This window comes from Leptidea sinapis, chromosome 28 (assembly GCF_905404315.1).
Source record: "Leptidea sinapis chromosome 28, ilLepSina1.1, whole genome shotgun sequence".
Lineage (NCBI taxonomy): Eukaryota > Metazoa > Arthropoda > Insecta > Lepidoptera > Pieridae > Leptidea > Leptidea sinapis.
The window spans coordinates 10,268,096-10,290,703 of NC_066292.1; the positions used below are offsets into that span (position 1 = coordinate 10,268,096).

General features: G+C 39.0%; 1 protein-coding gene across 4 annotated transcripts in view; it reads right to left on the reverse strand.

Moving 5' to 3' along the window:
• Positions 1-22,608, reverse strand: part of LOC126973181 (endoplasmic reticulum metallopeptidase 1-like) — a 50,207-nt gene that overhangs the window by 21,599 nt on the left and 6,000 nt on the right. For 2 of the 4 annotated variants that reach the window (XM_050820394.1, XM_050820397.1), the window contains exons 3-12: positions 21,280-21,333; positions 15,610-15,726; positions 14,310-14,490; positions 13,096-13,254; positions 12,118-12,245; positions 11,352-11,450; positions 10,623-10,764; positions 9,334-9,485; positions 3,898-4,042; positions 1,596-1,716 (exon numbers count right to left, since the gene is read on the reverse strand). In XM_050820394.1, the coding sequence (XP_050676351.1) occupies positions 1,596-1,716; positions 3,898-4,042; positions 9,334-9,485; positions 10,623-10,764; positions 11,352-11,450; positions 12,118-12,245; positions 13,096-13,254; positions 14,310-14,490; positions 15,610-15,726; positions 21,280-21,333 (1,298 nt within the window). The remainder of the gene's footprint in view (positions 1-1,595; positions 1,717-3,897; positions 4,043-9,333; positions 9,486-10,622; positions 10,765-11,351; positions 11,451-12,117; positions 12,246-13,095; positions 13,255-14,309; positions 14,491-15,609; positions 15,727-21,279; positions 21,334-22,608) is intronic. The other 2 variants (XM_050820395.1, XM_050820396.1) reach the window with 1 other exon arrangement.

The window sequence follows — 22,608 nt, forward strand, 5'->3', positions numbered from 1 at the left end:
AATCACAATGCCGTATTGTTCAATGAAATGATGTGGAAAGTGTAGTGCAACGTCTAGTATCATGAAAGATGGAATTACATTTTACAGGTAACTTATTATAAAATAAAATGTAATTCATTGACATAATTAATTATCCAAAAATAGAATATAAAAAGCAACGCGACCTTATGTATTTTTCACATCCCTTTCCTTCGTAGATAAATTCACATAACATTAACTCGCTCTGTCATTAGCACGAGTACACTAGTGATGAAACACAACCTGGGGTAAAGAGTGGGAATCACGTCATGACGGCCGCCTTAGAAATGATATGCCGGTCTTCGCTTGGAGCTCCTCCCGAGGCGCACAATAAAAATAGTATTGACAAAATTACCTAAATATAATAAGTTTCAGTATGTGTTACAATTACTTTGTGCCAGGGCTTTGTTGTGTGAATTAATACAACAATTTGGAGAGACTACCAAGCAATAGCAAGCACTCTAGTTTTTTATAGGCATAAATATAATGAATTAATGGTATAAATAATAATTGATACAAAATCTTTGTCTTTAGACTACCGTTATTGAGAGACGGTATACCTAAATCGGGATTATAATAATTAAAAAATTAAGGTAATATCAACCCGTTCATTCGGGGCGACAGGGAAATCTCAATTGCCTCCTTTCCTAGTGACCCGGCAGTTAAAAGAACTCGGTCTTTACTTTGTTAGCGTGGAGATTTGGTCGATCGCATCACTATTATGATTCGATGCCATTATTTCCATAAAGGAAGGCGACAGGATGCCGGTTAGGTGACTACCACAGGAATATGTAATTATAAGTATCTTACGGTTTATATTGCACCGAGCGAGACAGATTTTTTTTTATTAAAATATGGGACGAGACGAGCAGCACGGGTTGTTACACGGTTTATATTGCACCGAGCGAGACAGATTTTTTTTTATTAAAATATGGGACGAGACGAGCAGCACGGGTTGTTACACGGTTTATATTGCACCGAGCGAGACAGATTTTTTTTTATTAAAATATGGGACGAGACGAGCAGCACGGGTTGTTACACGCCCTACCTATTTCAATTCAGTGCCGCTCAGGATTCTTGAAGAAACCCAAAAATTCTAAGCGGCTCTACAATTGCGCTCGTCGCCTTAAGACATAAGATGTCAAGTCTCATTTGCCCAGTAATTTCAATAGCTATGGCGCCCTTCAGACCGAAACACAGTAATGTTTACACATTACTGCTTCACGGCAGAAATAGGCACCATTGTGATAGTTAAATTATCGAGCTACTGAGACTTTAAATCGATCGGTTTTGGGTTTAATGAGAATCCTGAACGGCACTACGTTGTAATGCTCAGGGTGCATCACTAACCGCAAGGAGAACATTATGGCCGTCTTATTGTAGGTACACGGTCTTACTGTGGTTCTATTACAAAATAAACTTTTAAAAGACGATTTTTAAATTGGCAATCCTTCAATATAGGGGCCCCATTGTAATTTGCTTAATACGCACTACAATATACTAATATTGTAAGCATATGATCTCATGTGTTTGTAATAATGAAACTTTTTTAGTTTCACACAGAAATAAAAAAATACCTTATTTGGACAGTAGTAGCCACCATGAGGGCAGTAAAAGCTGCCACAACGATGACCCCGCCGAGAACAGACAACACTCTACCCAAAATCGACCAACCTAACTCCTGCACACTCGACCATCCTGTATTAAGAAAATAAAATTAATTGTTATGTTATAAACCTTCGATCAAATATATATAGCAGCTTTGCATATAACAACAGTGCAAGAAAATGGCTTCAGTTTACTATTTATATTAATATATGAATATCGCAATATCATAGAAGTTATTTAGTAAAAGTGAACGTTGTTGCTGCGTAATAAGGTTAAGTTTCAACTAATGCGTAGTGAAAATAAGACCAATAGGTCCGCGATAAGTTTTACTAGCTTAGCTTTTTTATGGTCCAACTCAGTGCAACCATTTGCGGATGTTAGATGCAATATTGTTGGTTCTTTGAATACTGGCCAAACGGCGAAAAATGTCTTTCAAAATATTTAATGTAATTTTTAAGTACCATAAAAAAGAAACCGAGAAGTGAAGTGCCACCATTAAGTGAAGTAATATGAGAAGTAATTGTAAATTCTAATAAAGCGCTTATTGTGCAGACGATGTTTTATTGTACGACCTAAAACTTATTTGTGGAAACTAAATTATTTGTGCTCATATTTCTCTAGTTGTTGCCATGAAAGAAAGAAAGAAAAGTCATTTATTCGGCATCTTAAACCTAGTATATAGGTAGACTTATTATTAATTTATATTAAATTCAGAGTTCACCTCAGCATAATACTGATCATACCCACAAGTGATATGATAAGCGATGGTTTTCCGGATATTCCGGTGGTCTATTTAGTGGTGGATTGCCATCCTACATATAGGTTATACATACATAAAGGGTTATCATACTAAAATAATACGCACGCACACATAATAAAACAGTAATAAAAACAAAATAACAATTACGTCACATTTAGTGACCTGACCTAATTCAACAAACTAGTAATATAATTAAGTACAATAAATAAGTAAAAAAAAATTTTTTAACTAAGTATTTAACTTTACCCGGACACCAAAGTAACTAATTATGCTACATAAATATATATTCTCCATGACTGGATGAACCATCATAAAAAGGCACCCACCAAAACTTTCTTCCATATAAAACGAAACTGTAGAATGAATGTATTTTGGCGAAGTTGCTTACGATATGGGTAACGGTAAAAGTGAGTGTATACGCTCCGAAGGCTGAAGATGGTGTTGCAAGAGCGGTAATTACCACGCTCACTTGTCCTCCAAATTCCATGGATTTTCAATATACATTTTTAGGAAATCAGTTCAAAAGGGTTTTTTTTTATAACAATTGACAAATTTTTATACCACCAACTAAGAATTGACTAATATTCAAACAGAAATTGGGCAGAGTAACGACCTAACTAGTCAACGGTTGCAACGGAAATGTGTCGACGCTAGGGAAACATCGCCTTTTATAAACGTCTTCACCCTGTCCACCTGTCACTGTCAACACTGTAAAACCGTTAATTTAAATTACCGACCGAGTTACATATCGAGGACAGAGAATCATTCCGTCTTGTGCATTGCCGCTCCACGGTATTTATAGCAACAGCTGTGACGTCACGAACTCAATCGCAATAAAATAATAAAAATTAATCTGATAGATCCTGATAATATTTTTAACTTGGTTAGTGCTACCAAGAATAAATGGAAGTGAAACAAGATTAAGTCGTGAATTAATAGCTAACAAGTTATTTTTAGCGTTCTGGTATAGTACCCATTATTTTAAGCATTTAATAGAAAATACATAAAAAAAATATATTTATACTGTGACTTAATAGACAATCGTCACACCCTGTTGTTATCAACCCAGTGCCGCTCAGTATCCTGTAAAAACCCACCATTCCTACGTCACTACGATCGCGCTTGTTATCTTGACACATAAGATGGCAAGTCTCAGTAGTCCAATAATATCTTTTTTTATGGAAAATAAGGACAAACATGCGTACGGTGTAAAGTGATCACCCCCGCCCACATTCGCCTGCAACACCAGAGGAATGAAAACCGCACTGTGGAGGACCGCTACACATCCAGATGGTGGGGATGATATCCTAACTTGGGGCATGTCGAAGGTGGCATTCGGCGGCAGGAAACAGTTGAAACAGCTCTTCGGAGCACTCCCCGTGATAAATGCGGTAAAACACACACAATGAAGCGACGTCTCTACGCAACGCCAAGTGATCCAGCCGTACAATCTTCAAACAAAAACACATGGCGGCAAAAAATTATACTGTGTATTAATATCATGTACTTACGGAACCCAACGAGCCACAGATAATATAGAGCCGTAAGCAAAGACAACAGACAAACTGATACGTCCACCAACATTGCGGTAGACATGGAGTAGGTTATCATGAACAGATTCAGTACGTCATAATACACGGCAGAGTCTGGCTCCGTCTGAAATCATTTATCATCGATTAAATTTGTTTTTTTTTTTTGTAAATCGAATCACGTGTTACCACTTAGATAATTTATGCATATAGATAGAGTGTGACAGCAACCAATTCATTCATTTCAGCAACATTCGAGACCAATATAAGAAAATATGGAATGAGTACTTTGATGAAAGATTACAAACCGAAGCTATTTGGTTTAAAACAATACAACCAAGTATTGCTACTCATATTTGGTTCGTAAATTTTAATATGACCAGGTATGACATCGTTACAGCTTTGAGACTTCGATCCGAACATATTCCACTCAATAACGGCGTGGAATATGTTCGGATCGAGGCTGAAAGAATAAAATATTCTCTGAGATTCCAAATGAAGATATATGAAATAGGAGCATGTAATATTATATTGGCTTTCCCCCTTTCGCAGGAAGCTAAAAGTATATATAAGTTAGGTTTAGATAGGCGATAATATAAAATGTGTTTTTTTTTTATAAATTTACCATTATGAGGGTGGCATGTTCACTCTGTGATCAACCCTCTATAAATAAATAAAGATTAAAAAAAACACTATATAAATAAAATACAATAATTGCTGTTCGTGAGCCTCGGCTCAAAAAAAGGCTTGACCGATTGGAAGTATTTTTGTTTTGTTCAATCAAATCAAGGGCGGTTTAAAACAAAATAAGTAAAGCACAACAATATGTTATGTTTTTAAAGTGACAACCCTCACTTCTAGGATAATACACAAATAAAATTTGAAAAACAAAATTTTATGAACGATGCGGGATTCGAGCCCACGACCTCCGGCGTTCCGTGCCGATGCTCTAACCAACTGAGCTAACCGTTCGAATCCCGCATCGTTCATAAAATTTTGTTTTTCAAATTTTATTTGTAAGTAAAGCTCATAAAAACCATTGACATTATAATTGACAATATATAGCGTATACGCGACGTAACAGCCTGATAATGCGTGACCCGTCAATATAATTTGTCAGTATTTTTGTTTCAGTGGTTTAATATTCAAAATACTAAGGAACTAATGCCAAGCGTGGCTGTCTCCTTACGACTTGTCAATCAAAATTGGTTATAGTACAAAAGATTTTTTTTATGGAGGACAAACGAGCGTACGGGGTCACCTGGTGTTAAGTGATCACCGCCGCCCACATTCTCTTGCAACACCAGAGGAATCACAGAAGCTTTGCCGGCCTTTTAAAAAGGTCTACGCGCTTTTTTTTAAGGCACCCATGTCGAATCGTCCCGGAAATACTGTACAAGGAAACTCATTTCACAGCTTTTTAGTACGTTTTTTTTTTTTATGGAATAGGAGGACAAACGAGCGTACGGGTCACCTGGTGTTAAGTGATCACCGCCGCCCACATTCTCTTGCAACACCAGAGGAATCACAAGAGCGTTGCCGGCCTTTAAGGAAGGTGTACGCGCTTTTTTGAAGGTACCCATGTCGTACCGTCCCCGAAACACCGCACAAGGAAGCTCATTCCACAGCTTTGTAGTACGAGGGAGAAAGCTTCTTGAAAACCGCACTGTGGAGGACCGCCACACATCCAGATGGTGGGGATGATATCCTAACTTGTGGCGTGTCGTGCGATGGTGAAATTCGGCGGCAGGAATCAGGTTAAACAGCTCTTCGGAACACTCCCCGTGATAAATGCGGTAGAAGACACACAATGAAGCGACGTCCTACGCAACGCCAAGTGATCCAGCCGTTCACAGAGCACTGAGTCCCCGACAATTCGATCTGCTCTACGTTGCACGCGGTCAAATGGATCGAGCAGATACTGGGGTGCACCAGACCAGAGATGACAGCAATACTCCATGTGTGGCCGGACCTGCGCCTTGTAGAGCGCTAGAATGTGGGCCGGCTTGAAGTATTGCCGTGCTCTATTGATGACGCCCAGCTTCTTCGAAGCCAATTTGGCTTTGCCCTCCAGATGGCCACGGAATTGGCAATCGCTCGAGATTTCGAGACCCAGTATTCCGATACTAGGCGCGGCTTTAAGAGAAGTGTTCTCGAAGAGCGGTGATACGACAAATGGGGTTTTTTTAGTGGTAAACGCGCAAACTTGAGTCTTCTGGGGGTTACATTGGACAAGGTTCAATTTACCCCATTCCGCGACCTTCTCGAGAGAGGACTCGATAGAAGACACAAGTTTCTCCCGGCACTGGTCGACGATTTCCCGAGAGAGACCTGCATGGCCCGTGTATACGGCATCACCAGTGCTGTCATCTGCATAGCAATGCATGTTGGAGGTGTCCAACATATCATTGATATGCAGAAAAAACAGCGTAGGAGATAGCACACAGCCTTGGGGCACTCCAGCATTCACGGGCTTCGGGTTCGAGCAATATCCGTCGACAACGACCTGTATGCTACGCCCAGTGAGGAAGCTGGAGGTCCACTTGCACAAGCTCTCGGGAAGCCCAAATGATGGAAGTTTTGAGAGGAGCGCCTTGTGCCATACACGATCAAAGGCCTTCGCTATATCCAGGCTAACTGCCAGGCCTTCCCCCTTGCTTTCAATAGCCGCCGCCCATCTATGTGTTAGGTATACCAGAAGATCACCTGCCGACCGTCCATGGCGAAACCCGTACTGTCGGTCGTTGATCAACTGGTGACCCTCTAGGTATACTAAAAGCTGGTGGCTAATTATGCTCTCCATGATTTTGGAGAGCAGGGAGGTGATAGCAATAGGCCTGTAGTTCGCCGGATCCGAACTGTCTCCTTTTTTTTGGATCGGATGGACAAGGGCTGACTTCCATGAGTCAGGGACTACGTACCTTTGGAATAAGAGTGCCGGAATAAACGCGTTAGCACCGGCGTCAACTCAGGGGCACACGTTCTAAGCACGATTGGAGAAATGCCATCCGGCCCGCTCGACTTCCTGACGTCCAACGAAAACAGAGCTCGCCTAACAGTTTTCTGTCTGAACTGTTGTTCAGGCATAGAGCTCTGGCACCGCGGGATGGTCGGCGGTGTTTTTCCGTTGTCGTCAAGAGTCGAGTTGGAGGCGAAAAGAGCGCACAGGAGCTCGGCTTTCTCTTTTGCCGTATGGGCCAGGGTGTCATTCCTCATGTGCAACGGCGGCATGGACAGCTGGTTGAAGTTACCAAGAGCAGCTTTCGACAACGACCAGAACTTGCGTGTTCCGGTCGGGTAACTGGAAAGCTGCTCGCCGATTTTGACGACGTGCTTAGACTTCGCACGGGCGATTTGCCGCTTAAAAAATCTGGAGGCACGGTTATATTTCCTCTTAAGAACTTTGCAGTTCGGATCCTTTGTGCCCAGCGCCGCAACCCAAGTTCGATACGCCTGTTTTTTGCAGTCAGATGCTGCTTTAACTGACGCATCGAACCAGGGCTGTGATCTGCCACCGATCGGTACTACAGAGCTTGGTATAAAAATATCCATGCCCTGCAGTATCACATCGCCTACTGCAATGGCGCAGGCACTAGGATCATCCGAAGAGAAACAAACCCTGCCCCAAGGGTAGGATGCAATAAAGGAACGCATCCTATCCCAATCTGCTGACTTGTAGTGCCAAACGCGGCGGGTCGCTGGTGGTCTGCGACGTTGGCGTCGGATAGGCACTACACTCCTGACCAGGCAATGGTTGGACGTTCCAAGAGGGGCGTCGACAACGACCTGGTAACCATCGGGATGTGTAGTCAGCAGAAGATCTAATAAGGACGGCATGTGGCTATCCACATCCGGGAGCCGCGTTGGCGACTCAACCAATTGGGACAGACCATACGCCAATGCAAAATTATGCACAGATCGCCCTGCGTAGTCTGTGGTACATGATCCAAGCCATTCGGCATTGTGCCCGTTGAAATCACCCAAGACCACGATTTCAGCGGAGGGGATCTGTGCAAGCACGACGTCAATTGCAGCTTGAACGCAGCCCATGAGATGATCGGTTTCTGCGTTACCACTATGGGACCTGTAGACACACGCATAGATACGGACGCGGTCGTCTAAATCTACGCGGAGCCAGAGAGTAGACAGGTCCCTACCCTCAAAATTGCCGAGACGGCGACAGCAGATATCCTCCCTAACGTACACACATACCCCGGCATGAGGCAAAAAGTTGTGCTCAATTTTGTACCCGGGGTACGTTAAATATGACGTATCGCTAGGTCGAGATATCTGCGTCTCCGTAAGGAAACACAAGGCCGGCTGCGCCGTCTCAAGGTGGTGGTGGACGGCGATTAAATTGGAGTGAATTCCCCTGATATTGCAAAAGTCCACGTTGAGCGTGGAGCGGGGTGCCGTGGTGTTACTGCCTCGTTTGTCCTCGGTCATGCGCGGTTCTGTGCCCACCCCAGAATACGAAGGGCGGCCCGAGCGAGAGTGCTCGGGGAGGGATTCTCCGGCTCTGGTAGAGCTGGTACCCTCCTGGGGTAATATCTTTTTACGGACCGCTCTCATAATTTGTGTGGGGGGGGGGGGGGGAAAGGGATGGCCTCCGGTCCTCGACACTAACCTATGCGAAACATAGCGGCACTAGGCCGCTACTTCACGCCGGTATTCTGTGCGAGTGTGGTAATTAACCCGGACGAGTCTGGCCCGATTGTGCTGACGTCATAAGACGGCAGCGTGACTCTCCCACTTCTAAAAAGCCCTTAGTCGCCTCTTACGACACCCATGGGCCTGGGACTCCCCTATTCTTTTTACGCCCCGGAGAAAGTACAGGGCAAAGGTACGTGGAAGAAGACTCCTTGAAAACCGCACTGTGGAGGACAGACACATATCCAGATGGCGGGGATGATATCCTAACTTGTGGCGTGTCGTGAAATCGCTTACCTTTATTGTTGTACATCTATTAGAGATATTTGTTCTATCTATATATTGTTCTTTCAATTTTTATCGTCAAATTCAAAGTAACCAAACCCCTCATATCAACTCTCTCAGCTCAGTTTTGTTTTGTTTTTTCATATTTACTTGGTTGCTTACTTTTATTTTAAAATTAGTTGCATGTTTAACTTTGTCCATGTACAATAAAAACCTGTCGAAAAGTATACTTACGCACCGCAGAATAGTAAATCTGATCCATTTAGACCAACAATATATTAACAATTGGAGGGTCCCTAGCTACTACATAATCGGTACTGGCTAGGAGCCGATCCAATTCCTAGCCAACAGATATGTTTGAAGCGTTTAAGCAAAAAGCAATCATATATCGTGAACTTATAATGTCAACATTAATCGTAATCAAGAAGTCATGGAATTTTAACATTCAATATAACAATATTGGCTATATAGCACACAATTTACCTTACTGCTAAACCGCTCATCATCAGCTATGTTCAGAATGAGCGTGATCAGATCATTACCGGCGTTCTGCATCACCCCGGGCTTGATATATTCTGTTTTGTCATTACGGGTGTGGTACACGTGACCCCACTTTATGAACACCATGTCTATTCCTGCAGAAATTACACGTTTACATTTTTTTTTTATTTTATTTATAGAGTAGTTTAAAAAAACGTGTTATTTATTACCTAGTAATGTGCAGTTTCATACACTATTTTATCTACTCTCACGATTGGATTAATACTTTTAAATTATTAGACATTTACAAGAAATAAAACTTTCTACGTAAATCATTACAATAAAACTTACATCAGTGGCGCCAAAACCGCGCATACACTAAAGGTACGGACAGACGAGATACTGTCGAGATCTTCGCTTCGCATCTCTGCCAACAATGGATTACTTGCTCCCAGTGATTCTCTTCTGTTTATCCAATTACGAACCCAAATTCTCCTTTTTTTTTGTTTCTTTCATTTTCACCAAAATGTTCTTACACAATTCCGTTGCAAGCAATATGATTATTTTATTGAGTTCTGTATGGATATCACTGTCACTATATCTTTGTACATCCATTTTGTCCAAGAGCCTGATGCCAAATAGCAGCACGTCTGTCTGTCCGGTACGTTTGCTTTGAGCATGCTTATTTATGAGTATGCTTAAGCAAGCATGCTTATTGCTGGCAAATGTGAACAGTTGCATGGACATGCTAACTTTAAGCATACTTAAAAGCACGCTTTTTTGACCACGTCTGACCGTACCTTAAAGCGAACGCTGTTACGAATAATTCATTATTATTATTATTATATTTATTTCGAATATTAGCAACACGGTCGTCAGCTGTCATCTAGGTGTACACAAGAAAAACCCGAAGGGACTTTAGGCTTAAGAGAAAACAATTTCGTTATGTAGACCATAATTTTTCAATGTATTCACAGATTATTAAATATTGCAATCAAACTCTTTTTATAATGCTATTGAAGTTTTCAAACATTTAAATTTACTATTACTTTATTTTTTTAATAAGAATATGGTGATTGACTATATCAAACGCCTTGGAGAAGTCTCTATAAATAACATCGACTTGTAGGTTTTTATCAACAGTATCAATTAGAGCAAACACATCATTAAAACTAGAACAACATGTAGGAAAAAAGGTAAAGGTGGAATATTAATTATTTATCTATGGATATATAAATTAATAATTCCAAAAACATTCTAAACAGACTGAGAAAAGAGAATAAGAAATTCACCTTGTATTCCGCCGAATTGCTTCCATATCCTAAAATCTGTGTCGGAGGGAACGATCCCCGTACTGTAGAGAAACTGGCCAATACTCTGTGCGTTCGGTCGTCGTAACTTAGAGTAGGCTGACAGAAGTCGGGGGTCTGTGACCTGATTAAATAATTTACATTTTAAGTAACAATTAAATTATACCGTTAGTGACAGCGGGATATTCTTTCGTGATAGTAGTAACGTACAATGACTCAAAAAGAAATGGCTATTTACGCCGCGCCTTAGAAAGCTGCAGAACATTGTTATATTAAGGAATTTACAAACGGTCCAATCAGCTATGGATATTTGGAGTTTATGCCTGGACTTGGTGTCACTACGCCATCATTAAAATGGTGGTCCAGACCCATCTTATCGCGCGCATCGGATGTCATTAACTTATTAGGTTCGAGAGGTATACCTCTCTATAAACTACTATAGGACAAACCCACTGTGTGTCGAGATTTCCAGTAAGTTCTTTGACAGAGCCAATATCTAAAGCTGCATTAACAGCAATGAAGATGAGTAGTGCTGATGTAGGTACATCGTTAGTGGGCACCATCAACTAACACGTGAGTCTTGTGACTTGGGCAGTTCGCAACCCCAAAGGTTGCGCACTTATTGAGACAAGGGTCGATACCATCTTATGGTAAACATCTTGCTCGCCGGCTTAATCAAAGTACAATTAAACGTGAACAATATAAACTTACTTGAAATAGAATGGGCTTCCCATTCATCCCACCTGCATCCAGGTTTATGACGTTTGTCACACCTTTTGCCCATGGGTGGGACAGAAAACCGTGGCTACCCTGAATAAAATAATTACAACATAAAATTTTAATTTGACATGGTTTTTATTGAAGAGGAGGACAAACAAGCGTATCGATTGCAAGCTCTTTAGTCATCCCCACCGACCACATTCTACTGCAACACCAGAGTAATAACGGGAGTGTTTCCGGCCTTATAGGAAGGTGTACGCGCTATTTTGAAGGTATCCGTATTGTCCTGGTTACACCGCGCAAGCTCATGCCACAGTTCGGTTGAATGTGGCGTTCCATGGAAACGCGTTCACTAGAGTAACCCCAAACATCCAGATGGTCACGATGACATGCAATGTGTTAGTGTCCTGCGAAGGTGGAATTCGGTGGCAGAAATCACGCCACAACATCTTCTGTAACACTCTCAGTTATAAATGCGGTAAAAGACACGCAATGAAGCGACGTCTCTGCGCAACGCCAAGTCATATAGCCGTTTACAGGGCACTGGATCCCAGCAATATGAACTTCTATGCCTTACACGCGGTCAAATGGTTCGAGCTGATACTGGGATCTATATTTCAGATTGTGATTTGTGTGCCTAAGTTGACCTCCACATTCATTCTATATAATTTTCTTTACTCTATACATCGCCAATGCACTTCTTATAGAATAATTATATTAATTCAGTGTGAAATAAATCAGTTCAAATCAAACATACTTGCAGTGGATTCTCTTCCGCTCCGTTAAACAGAAATATAACGTTATGTTTCAATTTGGTCCGGCGTTTGGAGAGCCGCGATAGTACTTCGACCATAGCGGCGCAAAATAAGCCGTTATCCGATGCGCCTGGAGGACAATTTATAAACATTGATATGCATCTATATGACACTTTGCAAACACAACTGGATAAACGACCGACTTTGTTAAGTTCTCTTGTAACACCAGAGGTTTTAGGTTGAGATCTCTAGAGCGTACTTAGACTTTGCTCAGTTGAGTGTTAACTTAGCATAAACTTAGATTTTGTTATTTTTAATCATTTGACAGCTGAAATTATGCTCGGCTTAAGCTTAGACAGCGCAATGCAAAAGTCAAGCTCGCGTTTTATCAAATTCAGCTAAGTTTTACGTAAGTAAAGTCTGAGCTAAGTCTAAGTACGCTCTATAAATCTCAGCCTTAGAGTAGTAACTATTGCTGGCTTAAAATATTGGGTCGAACGAATGATGACCGGCCCACAGTATATTCGAATCCAATTTGGTTTTGTCCGCAGTTCTGGCAGTCTCGCCCAGATATTTATGAATTTGGAATTAGTATTACAATCGTCAGTTAGTGTTTTACAAGTCTTCGTCATGACAAAATTATTAGCCAAATGTACAACTAAATAACATTCAGACAATCAGAAATGAATCGAGGAAAAACGAACAAGCCATTAGCTGTAGGTAGCCTCACGTGTTCGAAAATCCAGTGCCGTTCTATATCTATAACGGTGACGAATAGACAGAAATAAGCGGATATTCTGAATTTCTGAACATTACTTGCGTAAGTCAGATTTGGGTTTTGTCTGAGTTGAAACCTGAAAGAATACTAAAGTTTGCTCTTCCCATTCCCATTACGACAGATGTTGCAATAGAATAGAATATGATAAGTGTTACCAATTAGTATAATAACATGGATATATTATATAGTAGATGCAACTCACCGATGGCATACGGCACCGAGTCATAATGACAGTTGACCAGTAAGGAACTCCCCAGGGTATCGTTCTCGGTCCCACTCTCTCCAACTAGCACCGCGACGATGTTCGACAGATTGGTGTAGCTGTTGACGTACGGCGGCTTGAACTCTATCCAATAGTCACCTGGAATGCGGCTATAAACTTTTCTTTTGCAATAATACCACTACACCACAGAGACAGTCTGATTTACTGATTTTACTTTATATATGCAGTTTAAAAAAATGGCTTTTCTGTATATCATATTAGTCAATTGAAGATTGTTCATACGATCAGGTAGACTGGGACTAGATTATGATTAATTTATAGCAACGACTTCTTACGTGCACAATTACACTTACATGCAAGACTCAATTAAGGGTATTTAAACAAAGCGAAATTTGGGAGAGTTTCTTGTACCATTTCTTCTTTCTTAGAGAGCTGTTTGTTTGTAAAGTGGTGGTAAAGATTTAATTGACATCAAAATGAATTCTCAAGTAAATACTTAAAATAAATAATTTGGTTAATACTTCCACTTATTAAATTGATAGGATTTTAAACTTACAATTATTGAGTTATTGTATTTTTGAAACAAATAATTGAACATTCAAAAGAGATTTTATGAACTTACATGAATAAAATATTCAACTTTGACTTCATTTATTTAAGAAAACATATAACTAGTATTCAGTGTGACAGTTCAAATTATTACTTAATTTTACTTTAATTTAAAACTTAATGATAAAATTTAGCTAGTTCAGACTAGTATATATCGCTTACCTAAAAAAATACATACCTACCTACTTATTGCTTACTAAAAAAATAACGGTATTTGCGACCTCCCGACAGAAGTGAACGTGTGGAAACACGAATGACGTCATGGCTCAATGATTATCAGCGCGTTCGTCTGAGGTTTTGGTTACTACGCATTTGTTTCTGATGCGTGACGTCATAATTGGACACCGTGCCACATACGAGAATTTTTGCGCATAATCATAAAATACCGTATTTCTGTACTATACGTACATTATAGAAAAGAAATCCCAATATCTGTCAACATGTTTATCCCTCCGATCACTATTCGTAATGTGTTATAAAGAAGTGACGCAATGTCAAAGAGTCACTCACGCTGATCAAACATGAGTTGATCGTCAATTCTTTACAGATACTCTTTAACGCCTTTTCTTAAAGCTTTTACATACCCGACACAAATTGCCAATCCGTCATGACTCGTTGCACAGATTTTGACGCGATATCGTCGAGAACGTTCTTCAAGTCTACAGTTTTGTTGAGATGATATGGCGTTCCGGCCACTCTGGGCGCATCCCCTAGGATTATATCGAGGTATCTCATCCCTGACTCTTCGCTGAACGTCCCAGTATCCTAAAACATTTTAAATGAAAATCAGAAAAATAATGATAGGTACTTATTAATGTCATATAATATAAATTTTACCGAAAAGTTGGACTTTCCCAACTTTTCCGAAGTGGTGGTAACTTAAGCCCAATAAGAAGAAGTGGCAAGACGCTACTTAACGTTCGTTTAAATGAATATTTAAATCTTCATAATTTTACAAATATTTTACATACAACCTATGCAAAGTGAAGCATAAAATACTCAAATGTTTAAAATTATTTAATAAGGGAAAAATAAAATATTGTCAGTAAATATTGAAAAAACCTTAAGAGTATAGTGGATGCAACAATTGACAGACGTTGTAAATAAATAACGGTATATGAACATTTTCACCATTTGAAGCATTTAAAAAACTAAAGCTTAAGCAATGTTTAAAATTTATAACTTTTTGGTTTAAGTTGTGGGAGTCTTAACTGTTGTGGCCACAGGAAATTTAAGAGACTACGCTCAAGTTTCTGAGAATTATTTAGTCTAATGAAATAAATACTAGCTATGTTGCGAATTTCTAATGGAAATAAGTCAAGAACCCACGAACAGATGGCCTCTGACTTTTTGGGTACATTCTAGAGGTATAAGGACTACAGGACATAATTATCCAAATGTTTTGAGCCTTTATTAGTGTAAATTCCGCCAAAACTCTTGAGTCTCGTGCCAGAGTTTGGCGAATCAACATCTCCTGAGGATGCCTCGTGTAGAGGCGAAACACGTGTCTCATTGTTTAAAGACGAGTATTGGCGGAATGAATACTAAAGAAGGCTTAAAAACTTTGGATAAGTATGGATTTCCGCAAAGTAACGCCTACTTCAATAAATTTGACAGGACATCATTCAAGCATATTTTAAAATCTTTCAGTACTGGTATTGAATTTTGTGATTTGCATTCTGACTCTTACTTGGTAATGTTAAAAGAACTGAAATAATGATAGTGCGAAAGAACCTCCCCGCAAGGAACAGGAATTGGCGAATTCTGATTAGTGATTTTTGAAGTGCCTTCCAGTACGTGACGTCACTATAATGTCACTGTCATTGTGTGCCCGCATCTCAACGGGCGAGGATTTTAACTAGGCCTTCAGACAGTAATACGTACATCCGGTGATACGTCTGCTATCTTGATAACAGCCGGCATTGCGTCTTCGTTCAGCTGCACCAGGTATCCAAGCAGTAAGTAGATTGCTAGCAACACTAAGATATATGGGCTTGGCACCTGAAAAATACAACAAACTATGGAACCTTAGACTTTGAGACATATTGAGAAGATTTAATGATGTTAGCTATAACAGCATCATTTCATATGGCCTGTTACTATGGGGTAATGCCGCAGATATTGACTGCATCTTTGTGCTGTGGAAGACGACTGTCCGCGCCATATAGGTCATGTGGCTTTTTCTCAGCTGATAGTTAAGCCGTAGCAAATTTAGTATCGAAGCATACAAAGTGATCCCACTGGATACATAAATTTAGAACGGAATTTCTTTTTTTTTTTTTTTTATGGAATAGGAGGTCAAACGAGCGTACGGGTCACCTGTTGTTAAGTGATCACCGCCGCCCATACTCTCTTGCAACACCAGAGGAATCACAGGAGCGTTGCCGGCCTTTAAGGAAGGTGTACGCGCTTTTTTTGATTTTAATTTTATTTACTTTTAATTTTATTTACTTAAATCGCATCCACACTCGCTCTGGATATGTGGCGGTTCTATGCGGATATCAAAGAACATTCCTTCAGATGTAACCAAACTATATACTGCTAAAAAAAAATTCGGTTATTCCAGGACAATTCGACATTGGTAGCATTTAAAAGATCATACACCTATCTTTGGTGCTGGTTCCGATACGGGTATTGCAATAGTATGGAGGAAATCACTTAGCATCCGTTTTGTGTTGCATTGCCTCGCGTCAATGACGTTCTATACATATAGACAATGCACGTCATACAAAATCAAAGACACCACAATAAGCTTCGACTGCTATGTCTATACATTACTGCGTTTACTCCAGTTGTTTAAAATATTATTGGTCAATAGGCAGCAATGTAAACACATTTTCAGTTTAAGCTGCATATTTTGAATTTAGAATCCGATTTGGACAGTGACATGAGGAGTAGCAGTTGGGTATTTTTTTAAGCCCAGACGAAACAAGGGTTGCTTATTGCTTTAAGTTTTACGTTTGTCAGTCTGTCCCTATTTTCTGATCAAGATTCTGTCGAAGGTGTTTTAAGATTTAATCAAAAATCCCACCCATATTATAAAGGTGAAAGTTTGTATGATTATTTATTGTCATGTACGTATATTTTGTTACTCCTTAACTCTCTAAATGAATTTGGATCAAATAATTTATGGTCACCTATAATGAGAGAGACAAACACCCAAAATATAATATTTTTATTTACATAAAATAATTCAGGAAACTGACATAAAATAATACAGGAAACTGGTTATTAAAATGTTAAGTTCCCTGAAATTAATTTAATTTATTAAATTTTGTCTTTTAGCATAGACATCTTTTCCAGGGTATCTTTTTGGCAATAGTAGTGGAAGCGAACACCAACATAATATGTTGACGAAGGTAATATCTTAGTATGACAGCTTTTGCCAAAGTATAAATATGGCTAATTGAGCTTTTGTATGCTCGTCAATTTGAGTAAATTTAAATATTGTTAATGTTAAAAAAGTTTTATCATACATTATGAGCATGAATTTTTAAGCGCTTAAATCTTTTAGTGGTGATATATAAATCAACCTCGAGGAAATGCTACTCTTGCGCTCTCTTGCTACCAACAGGAGCCAAATTTCTTTTACTACTCGTTTTCGGAAAATGTAAGTGTGCTTACATTGTCTTTAAGCACACTTTTCCTGTTCCGCTATCTGACTGCGAATGATATGTCTATATGTATAGAACGTCATTGCCTCGCATACATTAAAATGAGTAAACTGTATTGGTTTAAAAGAGTGGCAAGAAGTTTTTTCTCACATCTTCTCATTAAGGATCAACCTTTTCCGATGTGTTGGTAAATGTTAAATTAAACAACTATTAACATTCTGGGTATTTTATTGACTTAAGTTAATAAAGCTACGTAAGCTACGATAAGACAGTGGAAGGCTTCTTTGCACAGTGGGTATATTATTCACGGATGGTTAAAAAAACAAAGGATTCCACGCCGTGATATTAGCAAGTGAAGCACCGTTATGCTAGTGTGTGTGCGGTTACGGGGGATACTAGTTACACAAGTTTTTCTCCCTTAAATAATCATATATGGCCACAAATACTTATAAAGTATCGTTTTTACACTTTATCACAACGCACGACGGCATTTTTAAAATATTTTATTGAGACACAAATGATATGTCACAGACGATGACAATTCTAATAATGGCCGCCTATCGGCCTGTAGTAGTGTAAGTGTGTGCGTGGGGCTATGTATTTACATGTTAATCGGCTTGTTTTGGTGCTACACTGTTATGAAAGGTGACACGGAGTCCTTATTTTTTAAGAGTCCGTGATATTATTGTGTTTTGGTTTGGTAGCCCTAGTAGTGAAACTACTGGGCTACTGAGAATTAACCATCTTTTAAGTCTCGAAGTGAAGAGCGCAATTGCGATGTCTCTCAAAATTTTGAGATGAATCAGAATCATGAACGATCAATTACCACCACTACGGGAAAGTTAAGCATAAAACGAAAGAAATAGCAAGAAACTCTTATTTTTATGGAATAGAAGGACAAACGAGCGTACGGGTCACCTGGTGTTAAGTGATCACCGCCGCCCAGATTCTCTTACAACACCAGAGGAATCACAAGACCGTTACCGGCCTTTAAGGAAGGTGTACGCGCTTATTTTGAAGGTACCCATGTCGTATCGTCCCGAAAACACCGCAAAAGGAAGCTCATTCCACAGCTTTGTATTACGAGGAAGAAAGTTCCTTGAAAACCGCTCTGTGGAGGACCGCCACAAATCCAGATGGTGGGGATGATATCCTAACTTGTGGCGTGTCGTGCGAAGGTGGAATTCGGCGGCAGGAATCAGGTTAAACATCTCTTCGGAACACTCTCCGTGATAAATGCGGTAGAAGACACACAATGAAGCGACGTCTCTACGCAACGCCAAATGATTCAGCCGTTCACAGAGCACTAGGTCCCCGATTGATATTTAAATTAATTTCAAATATTTAAACAAAACTTCTATTTATATTATGTTAAAAACCATTTTTCAGTTTCCATTTATTTTAGTTAGTTTAAAAAAATCAAATCTAAGTAAATAAAGGTTATAATGTGTATGAACATGTAAATTAACTTTAAACCAAGCCAGAGTTCCCGACGGCCGGCAACGCTCCTGTCATTCCTCTGGTAGGCATTGCAAGATAACTGCAGTGATTATGCGCCCATACTGGGCGGTAGTAATTACTGCAATAATCTAATAATAAATATAGTCTAAAATTTTCATCAGATGATCCGTACGATCTGTCTTCCTTTTCTATTGAAATTAGTTAAATAAATGCATTATGTAAGTCTAAAATAAGCTCCTGGTTTAACTTCATAGCTACACCAGTTTTTATCGAAATTGTTAACTATAACGACATGAGGTGGTTACAACAAATTCAAATATTTTTATTCAAAATAGTATGTGACATCACTTATTGAAAGTCAAAAACTACCACCCATTCCAAAATGAATGCCTCAGACCTGAGAAGAACGGACGCAACAAACTCAGCGGGCTTTTTTTTTCATCGAAAAAATATGTTTACAAAGTAATATTGTACAACTAAACTTATTATTTAATAGCCTGAGGGCGATTACTTCATTCCCAATTTGTGGTATCATTAAGAAAGTCATTTAATATGTTATAGTAACCTTTACCACACAAACATTTTTTAACAATTCTTTTGAATAACGTAATACTTTTGTTTTGAACATTTTATGGGGTCTTATTGTTAAAGCATCGCCACACAAAAGACTTACTAACTCGACTTAGCCGAGTAGTAGGCATTATAAGTTTATGTCTGTTCCTGGTGTTAATAATGGCTATGACATATGTTTCTAGCAAATTAGCAAGCAATAGCTCACAACGTGGAAACCTCAATAAATAATTGATAACCTTCGCGCAACAGAAAGGACGGTATGGCAACGCAACAAATAGGCGAAAAGGCACAAATGTTATTGACTTATATAATAACAGGTACGTTAGCTGGCATATGTATGTGTTATCAGGGCGGGGACTTGATTTCGTCTGAAGTTTATCCAGTTTTTATACTTATTAGATTTATTTTGAGAGGAGAACAACTACCTAAAAGACCATTACAGGTCGGTCATTCTGCATTAGGTGTTTCGGTTATGTAGAAAGGAAAGTTCACGGCTGCACAAATCTTAAGCTACCGTGTATGGAATTATTGAAAACAGGGTTTGGTGCGATTGTAAGAAGTTATTATCGTTACCGCTCTGAGAGGCAGGTATTATTGTCATCTATTATTGTCTAAATGTATCTACCCTTCCCTTCTTGAATGTATCTTCTTTCTATGGTCGAAAAATTCCTTTAATCTCGTAAGGAGTTTCGCTACAGCGCGAGCGTTTAATTTTTAATCCTCGCGCACACTACAGCCACACCAGACAGCAGCGAGCTGCATTGCAAACTTGCGCCAAAGCAAATAGGAGTCGCAGCCCAAAGAGATAGATAGTTCTGCCTAAGAGTTGAATTTATTCAATCTGCTGTACCACAACGATATATATACATACATGTATAAAGTTATAACAAAAGGGAATCGCAGTATATAGGTTCACGGATTTGCAAGAAAAGAAAGGCGTTTACATTACATTTCACACTCTGTTCAAAGGCTAACTAGATGATAAAAAAGATATTTCAATACTCTTTTTAGAACGACTAACGAAAATTACCTTGAGCTTCTTGGATATTGTAGTTACCAAGTATCAGACATCAGAGTATCACATTTCGTGAACCAAAAAAGCCCTTAGCACTTTATTATACGACTTCCAAAGCACACTGAAGCGGGCTATATCTCAAAAATACGCCCGCCTGTAGTGTGACCAACTACGGTGAGCGAACGCGGAGTAGGTACTGAACGCTCACTAAGGATTTATATAATACCTATTTTCAAAGTATTCGTTTTTATTTTTAGGCGTCTTTGGGTTACAATATTGTTGCATAAAATATGCAAGTGATGTAGCAAGATTCGATTGATATCGACTCGGTACGCTGCGGCCCACCATAATGTACACGAGCCTTTATAGTGTGAATAACTAATTCTTATAAATACCTACTTATAGTACACTCCAGAACCATCTGGTCGCATCGTCCTGTGAGCCTTGGACCGATAGCCTGGTTAAAGTCGCAGAAAGCCCATAAGAGCGCAAGACACAAGATTGACTGTTAAAGTGAACTTTAGTCGAAGCCAATGTCCAACTACACTCAAATGTTATACGAGACAGCATGCAGCGGTGATTCAGTCATGGCAGCAGATAGTAGACTATCGGCTTACGTGATTTACAAACTATTTACCACACAGAGAAATCAATCGGCTCATAATAGAAACCTTACGTGTTGCGTAAAAAGTGGACTAAATCTACGCCACTCCGCGTCAATTTATTTCGCATCAAACAAACGCTGTCACTAATTTAGATTATAACACAGTCGAATTATTTGTTAAGAAGCAAGCAAAAAGCAATCCACAAATAATTCTTACAGATCAGAAACGTTACAAAACATTAGCCCTGATGACGTCACAATTATGGGCGTTGGTTGGATTTACTTACAGATTTGACCGATTCGTACAAATGCGTTCCTTTCCACATTACTGTCTCTAATACCTAGAATAAAAAGAACAATAGGACCAGTGAAAAACATTATGAAAACAGTTGACGTAAAGCCATCCGTGCAGCTTCCCGCTAAGCGCTTAAATTTTATTACTTATGTAATTAAATAATGATTTGTTACCTAGGCGTTTCAAATTATACTTATTACAACGTTTTTGAGCTCGAAGAGCATAATTTGCGCTTCTTTTTTTAAAACTTTCCGAGCTCAAAAAGATAGCTGTTCTAGTCAAGCAGAAGTCTGATGAAATTTTAACAAAACACTATTTTTTGAAATTTCAAACTGCAATAACTTTTGAATGGATAAACCGTTTTAAAGGCGGTTGGCGGCATTCGACGAAGGTCTTAAGCCTCATAATGCCTGAGAAGAAATAAAGATATACATACCATCCATACAAGAAATAAAAATAAAATCGCTATTCCAAAAACGTGACTCAGTAAAATACAAAATTCGTTTGTTTATCTCAGTGTGCAGTTCTTTAATAAAATTCCAAATAATATCACGTCTAACACCTTCTAAATTCAAAAAAGTTATAATGAATCGCCTTGTTCAAAAAGCCTACTATACGATTAATGAATATATACTAAGAGGATAAACAAGTATCCATGGAAATAGATGCTCCTGATCCACCTTATAATAATTCTACATATTAAGGCCGCTATTCCGAGAAATCGCCAAAATAGCACTTAATTGAAACCATTTTTGAACGGTTTATATAAAGCTTTTATTTTTACAAAAAATATTTATATGAACTGTAGTTCATATAAATATGAAATGAAAATTCATTTTGTCTTTACAATCCTATTTTTAATAGACATTGCGAAAAATATCACCAAAATACACCTAACTTTTACAGTTGGAGCCATGTTAATAATTCAATCTAGATAAAAATTGTACGAAAAATTATTAGCTGTTTACCAATACTATATAACATGACCACGGACTAGTAAAAAAATAAGGACTCCGTGTCACCTTACATAACAGTGTTGCACCAAAACAAGCCGATTAACGTGTAAATACATAGCCCCACGCACACACTTACACTACTACAGGCTGATAGGCGGCCATTATGAGAGTCATAGTCGGTGACAGATCAGTTTGCGTCTCAATATTTTTTTTAAATGCCGTCGTGCGTTAAGACCAAGTAAAAACGATACTATATAAGTATTTGTGGCCATATATGATTTTTTTAAAAGAGAAAAAATTGTGTAACTGGTATCCCCCGTAACCGCACACACACTAGCATAACGGTGCTTCACTTGCTAATATCA